The sequence below is a fragment of the Cetorhinus maximus genome, chromosome 17, assembly GCF_964194155.1.
Source record: "Cetorhinus maximus chromosome 17, sCetMax3.hap1.1, whole genome shotgun sequence".
NCBI lineage: Eukaryota > Metazoa > Chordata > Chondrichthyes > Lamniformes > Cetorhinidae > Cetorhinus > Cetorhinus maximus.
This window is the reverse complement of record NC_135895.1, coordinates 72,304,156-72,317,092: the sequence shown is the minus strand read 5'-3', so window position 1 is coordinate 72,317,092 and position 12,937 is coordinate 72,304,156. Positions and strand designations below refer to the sequence as shown.

Below are 12,937 nucleotides of genomic sequence, written 5' to 3'. Positions count from 1 at the left end.
TGTTATTCACTCAGTGTTATTCATTCACAGCGTGTTATTCACTCACAGTGTCATTCATTCACAGCGTGTTATTCACTCACAGTGTTATTAATTCACAGCGTGTTATTCACTCACAGCGTATTATTCACTCACAGTGTTATTAGTTCTGTGTATTATTCATTCACAGCGTGTTATTCATTCACAGTGTATTATTCACTCAGTGTTATTCATTCACAGCGTATTATTCACTCTGTATTATTCACTCACATTGTTATTACTTCACAGTGTATTATTCAGTGTGTTATTCATTGTGTTATTAGTTCAGTGTACTATTCACTCACAGTGTGTTATTAATTCACAGTGTCTTATCCAGTGTTATTCATTGTGTTATTAGTTCAGTGTATTATTCACTCACAGTATGTTATTCACTCAGTGTTATTAATTCACAGTGTATTATTCACCCACAGTGTGTTATTAATTGTATATTATTCACTCATAGTATGTTATTTACTCAATGTGTTATTAATTCACAGTGTATTATTCACTCAGTGTGTTATTCATTCAATATTAATATTTTACAGTGTATTATTCACTGTGTGTTACTCATTCACAGTGTTATTAATTCACTCACAGCGTGTTATTCACTCACAGCGTGTTATTCACTCACAGCGTGTTATTCACTCACAGTGTGTTACTTTACCGTTTCCTTCATCAGGCAGTATTCTGAGCATTGAACCAAATTTGTTGATAACTGCTCTGAATGTTCCATTGACTGGACACATCACCCTAAAATCAGACTTCCGTCTTAACCATGTGTGCCTGGCGGAAATGCATTCAGTAATACAATGTTCAGGAAGCAGCAATGACAGAGGCAGTGGTTTATATTACAGTTCTATTCCAAACAATATAAAATGGAAGAGGATTCTGAAGCTGTTTGGTGAGGATCAGTCGTGCATCATCGCGGAAAAAATTCAAGTCCTGAGTGATGGGGAGACACACGTGCATTCACAAGTTGTTACAGCATGGAGAGGGTTAAACTGCAGGAAACAGTGATGTTTCTTGGGAATTCTAACTCAAACCTACAATCAATGGGAAAGGATGGGTCTGCTTCATCTACATACAGATTGCAGCACAATTAATGAGATACACAGACTGAGAAATAGAATATCATCATCGAATATAATGCCCAATTTACCCGCTTCCTTTCACTTCAGACTGCGCAGTGATTGACAGATTGAGTAAACTGGGATAGCCTCTCATGAGATTAACCCAGAAAAAAATTACCCAATTCAATTCTGAACAGGTTCAAAAACAGATTCTGGGATTAGGGAGGATGACGGCACTCAAAACCCATTCTTTAATGACTGTGCTCCAACATGCACCACATCATCGACACATAGGCTAAACAATAGGTATAGTTTTAGAGAGAGAGCTGTGTGTACTAGGATGTTACACAGAGAGCTGTGTGGACTGAACAGTGTTACACAGAGAGAGCTGTGTGTACTGAACAGCGTATCATACAGAGAGAGTTGTGTGTACTAGGATATTACACAGAGAGCTGTGTGTACTGAACAGTGTGTTACACAGATAGAGCTGTGTGTACTGAACAGTGTGTTACACAGAAAGAGCTGTGTGTACTGAACAGTGTGTTACACAGAGAGAGCTGTGTGTACTGAACAGTGTGTTACACAGGGAGAGCTGTATGTTCTGAACAGTGTCTTACACAGAGAGAGTTGTGTGTATTGAACAGTGTGTTACACAGGGAGAGCTGTGTGTACTAGGGTGTTACACAGATAGAGCTGTGTGTACTGAACAGTGTGTTACACAGAGAGAGCTGTGTGTATTGAACAGTGTGTTACACAGGGAGAGCTGTGTGTACTAGGGTGTTACACAGAGAGTGCTTTGTGTATTGAACAGTGCGATACACAGGGAGAGCTGTATGTACTGAACAGTATGTTATACAGAGAGCTGTGTGTACTAGGGTGTTACACAGAAAGAGCTGTGTGTACTGAACAGTGCGTTACACAGGGAGAGCTGTATGTACTGAACAGTGTGTTACACAGGGAGAGCTGTGTGTATTGAACAGTGCGTTACTCAGGGAGAGCTGTGTGTACTGAACAGTGTGTTACACAGGGAGAGCCGTGTGTACTAGGGTGTTACACAGAGAGTGCTTTGTGTATTGAACAGTGCGTTACACAGGGAGAGCTGTATGTACTGAACAGTGTGTTATACAGAGAGCTGTGTGTACTAGGGTGTTACACAGAAAGAGCTGTGTGTACTGAACAGTGTGTTATACAGAGAGCTGTGTGTACTAGGGTGTTACACAGAAAGAGCTGTGTGTACTGAACAGTGAGTTACACAGGGAGAGCTGTGTGTACTAGGGTGTTACACAGAAAGAGCTGTGTGTACTGAACAGTGAGTTACACAGGGAGAGCTGTGTGTACTAGGGTGTTACACAGAAAGAGCTGTGTGTATTGAACAGTGAGTTACACAGGGAGAGCTGTGTGTACTAGGGTGTTACACAGAGAGTGATTTGTGTACTGAGCAGTGTGTTACACAGAGAGAGCTTTGTGTACTGAACATTGTGTTACACAGAAAGCTGTGTGTACTGAACAGTGTGTTACACAGAAAGAGCTGTGTGTATTGAACAGTGTGTTACACATGGAGAGCTGTGTATTGAACAGTGTGTTACATAGAGCTGTGTGTACTAGGGTGTTACACAGAGAGTGATTTGTGTACTGAACAGTGTGTTATACAGAGAGAGCTGTGTATTGAACAGTGAGTTACACAGGGAGAGCTGTGTGTACTAGGGTGTTACACAGAGAGTGATTTGTGTACTGAACAGTATGTTATACAGAGAGAGCTGTGTGTACTGGACAGTGTGTTACACAGAGAGAGCTGTGTGTACTGGACAGTGTGTTACACAGGGAGAGCTTTGTGTACTGAACAGTGCGATACACAGGGAGAGCTGTGCGTACTGAACAGTGTGTTATACAGAGAGAGCTGTGTGTACTGGACAGTGTGTTACACAGGGAGAGCTGTATGTACTGAACAGTGTGTTACATGAGACTCCAGACCCACAACAATTTGGTTGACTCCTAACTGCTTTCAAGAGTAATTGGGGATGGGCAACAATGCTGGCCTTGCCAGCAAAGAAGATAAGATGACCCTGGGCAGAATGATTAGGTTGGCATGTGGGTGCAATCGGCAGATCCAGGATCGGGCGAGGGATGGGCCGCCGACTGCGATTGGCCCCCAACCACGATTTCACGCCGGATGGCCAATTAACGGCCAGCCTAGCTGAAGCACACGCTGAAATGCTCAGCGCTGCCCCCGTGCGGGTGGGAGGAGGGTGGGCGCGGGCACAGGGCGAGCGCTGACAGAGAGCTTGCTGAAGGCAGAGAGCTGGCACGGGGAACTACAGACCTGAGAGGCATTAAATAAAGTTTTTAAAATCAGGGGGAAAATGTCCAAGCATCACAATTAGTCACCTGAACATATACATGATAAAAATGCTGTCCGTAGATTTTATTTTTTTTAAATTTAATAATGGAAACCTCATCCCGCCCTTGGATGAGGTTTGATGAAAAATGTAAAGACCGCCTGGCCGATTCGCCCATCCGCCAACTGTAAGGTTGGATGGGCCATGAAAAATCAGTGACAATGGCACCTTTTCTAAGCTTAATTGGCCTCTTACTTGTCAGTGGGCGCTTCCAACTTTTGCACGCGCCAGCTGATTGAAATATCTCACACGATGTCACATCCGATTGAGATGGAAGTGCGCCCGCCCCATCAGTGTAAGATTCTGCCCCATTCTAGATACAGCCTGGTTTCCTGAACCCTTTCACATTCCAGTTGATTATAATTTTGCTTTTGAATTTTTCTATCTACAAATCCATGTCCTGGACTCTTCCAATCGGTTTCTTTCATTAGTTAACCATGAGATTCTTTCCTTCCACCTCCTCTCCCCCAGCTTCCTGTCGTTCTTAAATGAAACACAAGCCTGTGATAAATCCTGTTGTTCCCACTCAACCCGGTGTCCGCTCTCCCACTGTCATGAGGAGGGTCCTAGCTGCTGTTTCCGGAAGGGATTCATGCAAAACTAATGTGTGGTAATCATGTAGCACCTTGACAAGCAGGGAATGTCCCCAATCCCTCACCACTGCTGCATCCAGCTTCCTGGGTTTGCTCTGTTGGATGGTGAAATGCATCCAGAAACAAAAATAAAACATCAAAAGGCAGGAAAGGAAAGCTGCTTGTACAGGTATGGTGGGGATGATGTGTGAACTACGTGCACTGCGCAGACTGAGAGAAAGACACACTCAACAGAAATCCTGAAAATCAAAAGGCATCAGCCGTGCAGAAACATTCCACCCAGAACAGAAATGTTAACAGTTCAGCAGAGAGCCGGCAGCACAACGAGTTCAGCTCATCAGGAGGGGAACTTGTCAGCAAATCTTTGGTCTGGAATCGGTGGTTGCCAGGAAATAAGAAGGGGTGGGCTTTCATGTCTTGTCAGTCTTCGGATGAAAAGCAACTCTAAATGTAATCGATAGTTGTCTAATTACGCAGCACTACCACCTCCTGCCCAGACTGCAGTCAAAATCGGAGCCAGCTCATTATAAAACCAGTGAGCGCCTGTGTCTCTGCACCATCGCTCCAAAATTATACGGTCGCATCTTCATCTCCACGAATGGAATGGAGATTTCATGACCTTTCCAGTGGTACCAGTTTATACCCTGGGAAGTGGAAAGTGGAAAATCAGACAGAGTGCCAAAGCAAACCAACCTTCAAATATTCAACTACAATCATCAAACACAGCATCATAGAGCCGTACACTCATTACAGAACGAGGCCCTTCAGCCTATCAAGTCCAGGTTGGCTTTCTGTAGACCAATCCATACAGTCCCATTAGAACCATAGAAAGGTTACGGCGCAGAAAGAGACCATTCAGCCCATCGTGTCCGTGCTGGCCAAAAAAAGAAGAAAAGGAAACTAGCCGCTCATTTTAATCCCACTCTCCAGCCCCTGGCCCGTAGCCTTGCAGGTTCCAGCACTTTAGATGCAGGTCCAAATACCGTTTAAATGAGTTGAGCATTTCAGCCTCAACCACCACCTTAGGCAGTAAATTCCAGGCACCCACCACCCTCTGGCTGAAAAGGTTTTCCCTCCTGTCCCCTCTAATCCTTCTCCCAATCACCTTAAATCTATGCTCCCTGGTAATTGACCCCTCAGCTAGGGGAAACAGGTCTTTCCTGTCTACCCTATCTAGGCCCCTCATAATTTTGAACACCTCAATTAGGCCACCCCTTAGTCTCCTCTGTTCTAAGGAAAACAACCCTATCCTATCCAATCTCTCCTCCTAGCTGCAATTTTTAAGCCGTGGCAAAATTCTTGTAAATCTCCTCTGCAGTCTCTCCAGAGCATTTGTGTCCTTCCTGTAATGTGGTGATCAGAACTGTACACAAAATTCCAGCTGTGGCCTAACCAGCATTTTATATAGTTTCATCATTAAATCCCTGCTTTTGTGTCCAATAAAGGAAAACATTCTATATGTTTTCTTTACCACCTTGTCCACCTGTCCTGCCACCTTCAGGAACCCGTGGACATGCACTCCGAGGTCTCTCACTTCCATCCCCCCCACCCCCCAACCCCCCCTCCGGCTCTATCCCTGTGTCCCTGGAAGTTTATTTCTCTCATGTCCCCATCCAATTTCCTGTTGAAATTATTCATCGTCTCTGCTTCCACCAACCTCGTGGGCACCGAGTTCCAGGTCATCACCACTCGCTGTGTAAACAAGTTCTTCCTCACATTACCCCTGTATCTCTTGTTCAAAACCTTAAATCTGTGTCCCCCAGTCCTTGTACCATCAGCCAATTGGAACAGCTTTTCTTTGTCTACCTTATTTAAACCTGTCCTAATCTCGTACCCCTCTATCAAATCTCCCCTCAATCTCCTTTGCTCCAAGGAGAACAACCCCAGCTTCTCCAACCTAACCTTGTAACTAAAATCCCTCATCCCTGGAACCATTCTGGTAAATCTCCTCCGCACCCTCTCAAGGACCCTCACATCCTTCCTAAAGTGTGGTGACCGGAACTGGACACAATACTCTAATTGGGGCCTAACCAGAGCTTTTTAAAGGTTCAGCATAACTCCCCTGCTTTTGTACCCAATACCTCTGCTTATGGAGCCCAATCCCATCTGCTTTACTAACCACACTCTCAATATGTCCTGTTACCTTCAAAGATTGATGTACATGAACCCCCAGGTCCCCCTGTCCCACACACACTTTACAATTGTGCCATTTGGTCTATTTGCTTTTCTCTATCCCTTCTGCCAAGATACATCACCCTCCCACTTCTCTCTATTAAATTCTATCTGACCCATGTTTGTCCATTCTGCCAGCCTATCTCTGTCCTTTCGCAGATAATTTGAATCATCTGTACTGTTTGCCACTGCTCCAAGTTTGGTATCATGGGCAAATTTGGAAATTTTACCCTCTATTCTAATATCCAAGTCATCTATATCCAGTAAAAACACAGTGGTCCTAGCACTGACTCTTGGGAACACCACTGTCCACCATCTTCCAGTCTGAAAAAAATCCATTTACCACCATTCTCTGCTTTCTGTCCTTAAGGCAATTTTTTATCCAAGTGGACACTGAGCAGCCTAATCATAAGCCTCAATGTTGTTAATCAGCCTTTTATGTGGTACTTTGTCAAACACTTTCTTAAAATCCATATAGACAACATCCACCACATTCCCTCCATGAACCTCCTCTGTTACTTCATCTAAAAATTCAATTCGATTAGTCAAATATAATCTGCCTTTTACAAATCTCTGCTGGCTCTCCTTAATTACCTCAAACCTCTCCAAGTGGATTCGAAAACCTTACCCAGCACTGATGTTAGACTCTCTGACCTGTAGTTGCTTGGACTGTCCTTACACCCTTCCTTGAGTAAGGACGTTACATTTGCCACTCTCCAATCCTCTGTGCCTCCCCTGTATCTCGGGAAGACTGGAAGATTATAACAGGCCCTCCCACTATCGCCACTCCCACTTCCTTTAACAACCTGGGATGTAAACCATCTGGACCAGGTGACCTATCTGCTCTCAGCATATCCAGCCTTTCCAGTACACCCTGCCTTTCAATGTTCACCCCATCCATTCCCTCTACCATCTCCACTTCTACTGATTCTGTGTCAGATTCCTCTTCCTTAGTAAACACCGATACAAAGAACTTATTAATTATTTTAGCCTAGCCCTGCACCTCTTAGCATATCTCACACTCTCTGTCCCTCATCAGACCCATTCCACCTCTTACTACCCACTTACTATATAAATGCCAGCAGAACATTTTTAGATTCCCTTTTATGTTGACTGCCATTATATTCTCAGACTCTCTCTTTGCCAGGCTTATTTCCTCTTCACTTCCCCTCTCTACCTATTGTATTCGACCTGGTTCTCAGTTGAAGAATTCCCCTGAAATGTATCACACACACACCTTTTTCTGTTTCATCATATTCTCTCTCTCCCTCGGCATCCAAGGACTTTGGTTCCCCTCCCTTTCACCCTTTTTGGAATGTACCTAGACTGTACCTGAAACATCTCCTCCTTAAAGATCCCCCATCGTTCCATTACAGATTTTTCTGTCAGTCTTTGGTTCTATTTTACTCTGGCTTTATCCCTTCTTCTCCCATTGAAATTAGCCCTTTTACCATTTAGACCATCTACTTTAGATTGTTGCATGTTCTTCTCTATTGCTAATCTAAACCTGATGATACAATGAGCACTCTTACCCAAATGCTCCCCAACAGACACTTGGTCCCTTGGCCCACCTCATTCCCAGCACCAGGTCCAGCAAGACCTCCTTTCTAGTTGGACTGAAAACATACTGATCAAGGAAGTTCTCCTGAACACATTTCAGAAATTCCTCTCCCTCCCTCCCTTTTACTCTAACATTATCCCAATCGATATTTGGGTAATTAAAGTCCCCCCCAATAGCACCACTCTGTAGTTTTTGCCCATCCCTGTCATATCCTTGCAGATTTGTTCCTCTCTCTCTCACTATTTGGATTCTGTAGAATACCCCCAGTCATGTGATCATCCCCTTTTTGCTTCCGAACTCTAAATAGATTCTGTCTTTTCCCCCTTATGGACATCCCCTCTTTCCAACACCACAATCTCTCTCCCAATCAGTACTGTAACCCCAGCTCCCTTTTCTCCCTCCCTATTTTTTCAGAACAATTTATATCCTTGAATATTAAGCACACAGTCCTCATCATTTTCACCACATTTTCATCATTCCCACCACATCATATTCCCAGATGGGTATTTGCGCCTGTTGCTCATTAACCTTATTCATCACACATTGTGAGTTTACATGTGCTTTTTAATCCTGTCTTTGTATTCCTCCTAGTCCTTCTTAATATCGACCCCACACCAAACATCAAATTATAACAATAGAAGCAACTTGCATTCATATAGCGACATTACTATAATAAAACGAACCACGTGGCTATTGCAGGAATTCAATCAGATAGAATTTGAAACTGAGGCACATCAGGAGACTTTTGAACAAGTGCAGAAACATGGAGGGAGGTGCAGAAGTTTAGGGAGGGGCACCCAGGGCTTTGGAAAGTGGCAGCTGAAGGCACGGCCACCAATGTTGGAGCGATTAACATTGGGGATGCAAGGGCCCGGAATTGAATGAGAGCAGAAATCCGAGAGGTGATGGTGCTGGGAGATCCCACAGAGATATGTTGGGGCATAGCCATAGATGGATTTATAAACAATGCTGAGCATTTTAAATCGAGACATGGCACAACTAGAACCCAAGTCGACTGGACCATAGTGAGTCAGGATTGTGTGGGATGGTTGAGCAACATTTGCACAAGTTAAAATACGGTCAGCAAAGTTTTTGTTAAGTTATAGATCACCGTGGTTCAAACTGAGAGGTCAGCCCAGGGAGTATGGAAATAGTTGAGTCTGAATGAACACAAATCAGCCGGTCTCTGATTGGATCACTGATTCCTGTTTAAATCAGTTGGTCTCTGATTAGATCACTGATCCTGTTCTCATCAGCCGGGTTCAGATTGGATCACTTTTTCCCAATTCCCCTCCTCCTCCCACCGCCGGTCTCGGATTGGATCACTGATTTCCAATCCCCAGAGCCAGTCTCTGATTGGATCACTGATGCCAGCTCAAATCAACCAGTCTCTGATCGGATCACTGATTTCTCTTCCCACCAGCCAGTCTTGGATTGGATGACTGATTCCTGTTCCCACCAGCCGGCCTCTGGTTGGACCACTAATTCCTGTTCAAATCAGGAAGTCTTTGATTGGATCACTGATTCCTGTTCAAATCAATTGGTCTCTAATTGGATCACTGATTGCTGTTTAAATTAGCCAGTCTCTGATGGGATCACTGAGTCCTGTTCCCAGCAGCTGACCTCTGACCAGACAGCCTTGCTCAAAAGTAAGCTAAAAAAAACACTTGCTTGACTTGTGTATGAGTGATGAGCTGCCGTGTGATTTATATGACAGGATCCATATTCACGGTTCGCTACGTCTGCGAATGTATGGACTGCCCAAGACACACAAAAGTGATGTTCTTTTACACCCTATCTTATCTATGACCAGTTCTGCACAATATGAATTGACCAAATGGTTGGGTGAGTTGTTACAACCAGTCTTGAGCAAATTTTCCACATACACAGTGAAGGATTCCTTCACATTTGCAAAGGCTATACAGGACTTGCAGATCGATAGCAATGCTGTGTCCATGTGCTCTTTAACATTGCTAGCCTATTCACCAATGTTCCACCTAAGGCAGCCATAGATATTTGCATTGCAGCACTATATCATGGCGATCTTAGACCATTGCGTGAATCAATATTCATTGAACTTATGAACTCGGCAACTTGCACAGTTGAGTTCAGTTTTAATGACACCATGTATCCCCAAATAAATGGTGTTGCCATGGGATCCCCTCTAGGCCCATCTCTCGCAAACATCTTTGTTGGGTTCCATGAGAATCATGTCTTCAATGGAATAACACCTAAGCTCCTACCCCTCATATATTTCTGCTATTTGCTATATTTAAATCTGCAGCTGCATGTAATAATTTCCTTACATGTTTTAATAGGCTCCATCCTGCGCTCAAATTCACCTTTTAAACGGAGCAGTCAAATGGGCTCCCCTTCCTTGACGTACTAGTTGAGAAATCTGCCAGGGGATTCTCCACCACCGTCTACCGCAAGCCGACCTTCACTGGTCAATAAACGCATTGGGATTCTTACAGTTCCACGCACCATAAGATTAGTCTTATCGGTCACCTTGTAAATAGGGCCCGAGCCACTTGCTCACCATGCAAGCTTGGTGCTGAAATAGGCACATCAAAGGCATCCTACAGGATAATGACTACCCTGATCAGATCATTTCACACTGTATATCACACAAACTCATGAACGGCCCTAAGGTCATCACTTTCAGCCCTGAAAAGTGCCCAGTCTACCTCAGATTACCCTGGAAGGGTAAGTATTCAAAAATTTGAGCAACAGCTGAAGCTGTTTCATGTTGATACTGTACAATAGCAACATGAGTGGTATTCATCACTAACAGGATGCTGCTGTTAAGCCAAAAAGATGTTCTGCCTCTCACACAAATGAGTAATGTGGTGTATGAATTTCAGAGCCAGTGTGATGCTGGGTATGTAGGCCGTATGTCCCAAAGACTGGTGGATCATATTAAACAGCACATCCCAGCCACTGTTCACAATGGGCAGGGTACAGACCGTACCCAACCAGCCCGTGCTTGCAAAACTCAAAACACAGTGTCCAACATTAGATGTGATTCCGCGATTGGACAACATTTGCTAAATAATCCTCAATTTGCTAAGAATTACGCTGAACCAATTTAAGATTGTCAGTCGTGCTCACAGTGTACTGAAAGCTACATATATTAGTACACAGGATCCTGTTCTTCGCAGACAGAAAGAACATGTACACACATTGCACCTGTTTCAGCTAAACAAAATAAGTGACAGCCATTCGCTGGTTCATTTCCCAGAGAAATGCCTTAAACAGTCAGAGTCAAGCTGCCGAGTTTAGATTTCAATCAATGCTTGGCTGGTAACTGTCAGGCACCATCAACTGGTGCATTCTCCATTTGCCAACCAACCAGCACCCTTTTCTCTGAGTATAAATTGTTCTTCCCTTTACCTTTGGTATTCTTGTGAATTATTCTGATGCGTGCAAGATGAAAAGCTTCAACAAAAATGTCTCTTTTTTCAGCAATGCTCAAGCTCTGTGCTACCAAACAGCTATTCTTGAGTGTTGTGGGAGCTGCACTCATCCAGGCAAGTGGGGAGTATTTCATCACACTCCTGACTTGTGCATTGTAGATGGTGGACAGGCTTTGGGGAGTCAGGAGGTGAATTACTCGCCCCAGGATTCCTAGCCTCTGACCTGCTCTCGTAGCCACAGTATTTATATGGCTAGTCCAGTTCAGTTTCTGGTCAATGATATTATGTTGATAGTGGGGATTCAGTGATTGTAATGCCATTACCAAGGGGCGATGGTTGGCTTCTCTCTTATTGGAGATGGTCATTACCTGACACTTGTGTGGCATGAAAGTTACTTTTCACTTGTCAACCCAAGCCTGGATATTGTCCAGGTCTTGCTGCATTTGGACATGGGCTGCTTCAGTATCTGAGGAGTCGCGAATGGTGCTGAACATTGTGCAGTCATCAGCGAACATCCCCACTTCTGGCCTTATGATAGAGGGAAGGTCATTAATGAAGTAGCTAAGATGGTTGGGCTGCAGACACTACCCATGGTTCCATTAAAACTTCAGGAAATTTCACCACAATGACTGGACTCCCCGCTCCTTGCCTGCCAGTCAAAGTGTTAAAATTTAATAGAGACAAGGTGATGGGAATTGGGAATCAGTGACCAATCAGAGACAGACTGTTGGGGATTGGGAATCAGTGATCCAATCAGAGACAGGCTGGTGGGGATTGGAGAAGCAGTGACCCAATCAGAGACAAGCTGGTGGGAATTAGCGAATCAGTGACCCAGTCAGAGAATAGGCAGTCTGACATTGGGACATTGTGTTTGCTCCCTCTGGCCTGTTTGATTTGTTTTTTCCTTACCTGACTGTGTCGACTCTCTCCATATTTTCCATTGAGATTAGCACGGTGACAATTCTTATACCACCAGGCTCCCTTGTAAGACAAGGCACAGTTCGTGATAGCAACATCATTGTCTCGATCCTTGGTGGAAAATGGTCGCCCCTGATGATAGGAGAGTGAGTCCCCTGTGGATATAGAGTCATAGAGTCATTATAGGCACAGCCGGAGGCCACTTATCCCATTGAGTACATGCTGGCTCTTTGCAGGGTAATCCATTCAGTCCCATCCCCCCGCTCTATCCCCGTGTCCCTGGAAGTTTATTTCTCTCAAGTGCCCATCGAATTTCCTGTTGAAATTATTCATCGTCTCTGCTTCCATCCCCCTTGTGGGCAGCGAGTTCCAGGTCATCACCACTCGCTGTGTAAACAAGTTCTTCCTCACATTCCCCCTGTATCTTTGTTCAAAACCTTAAATCTGTGTCCCCCAGTCCTTGTACCATCAGCCAATGGGAACAGCTTTGCTTTGTCTACCTTATATAAACCTGTCCTAATCTCGTACCCCTCTATCAAATCTCCCCTCAATCTCCTTTGCTCCAAGGAGAACAACCCCAGCTTCTCCAACCTAACCTTGTAACTAAAATCCCTCATCCCTGGAACCATTCTGGTAAATCTCCTCTGCACCCTCTCAAGGACCCTCACATCCTTCCTAAAGTGTGGTGACCAGAACTGGACACAATATTATAGTTGGGGCCTAACTAGAGCTTTATAAAGGTTCAGCATAACTCCCCTGCTTTTGTACCCAATACCTCTGTTTATGAAGCCCAATC

At 44.3% G+C, this 12,937-nt stretch overlaps 1 protein-coding gene across 1 annotated transcript in view; it reads right to left on the bottom strand.

Moving 5' to 3' along the window:
• Positions 1-864: 864 nt before the first annotated feature.
• The window catches only part of tnr (tenascin R (restrictin, janusin)), a 484,923-nt gene continuing 472,850 nt past the window's right edge, over positions 865-12,937 (bottom strand). Inside the window, exons 21-22 of the mRNA XM_078561777.1 lie at positions 12,133-12,296; positions 865-4,718 (exon numbers count right to left, since the gene is read on the bottom strand). Of these exons, the coding sequence (XP_078417903.1) occupies positions 4,599-4,718; positions 12,133-12,296 (284 nt within the window). The 3' untranslated portion in view covers positions 865-4,598. The remainder of the gene's footprint in view (positions 4,719-12,132; positions 12,297-12,937) is intronic.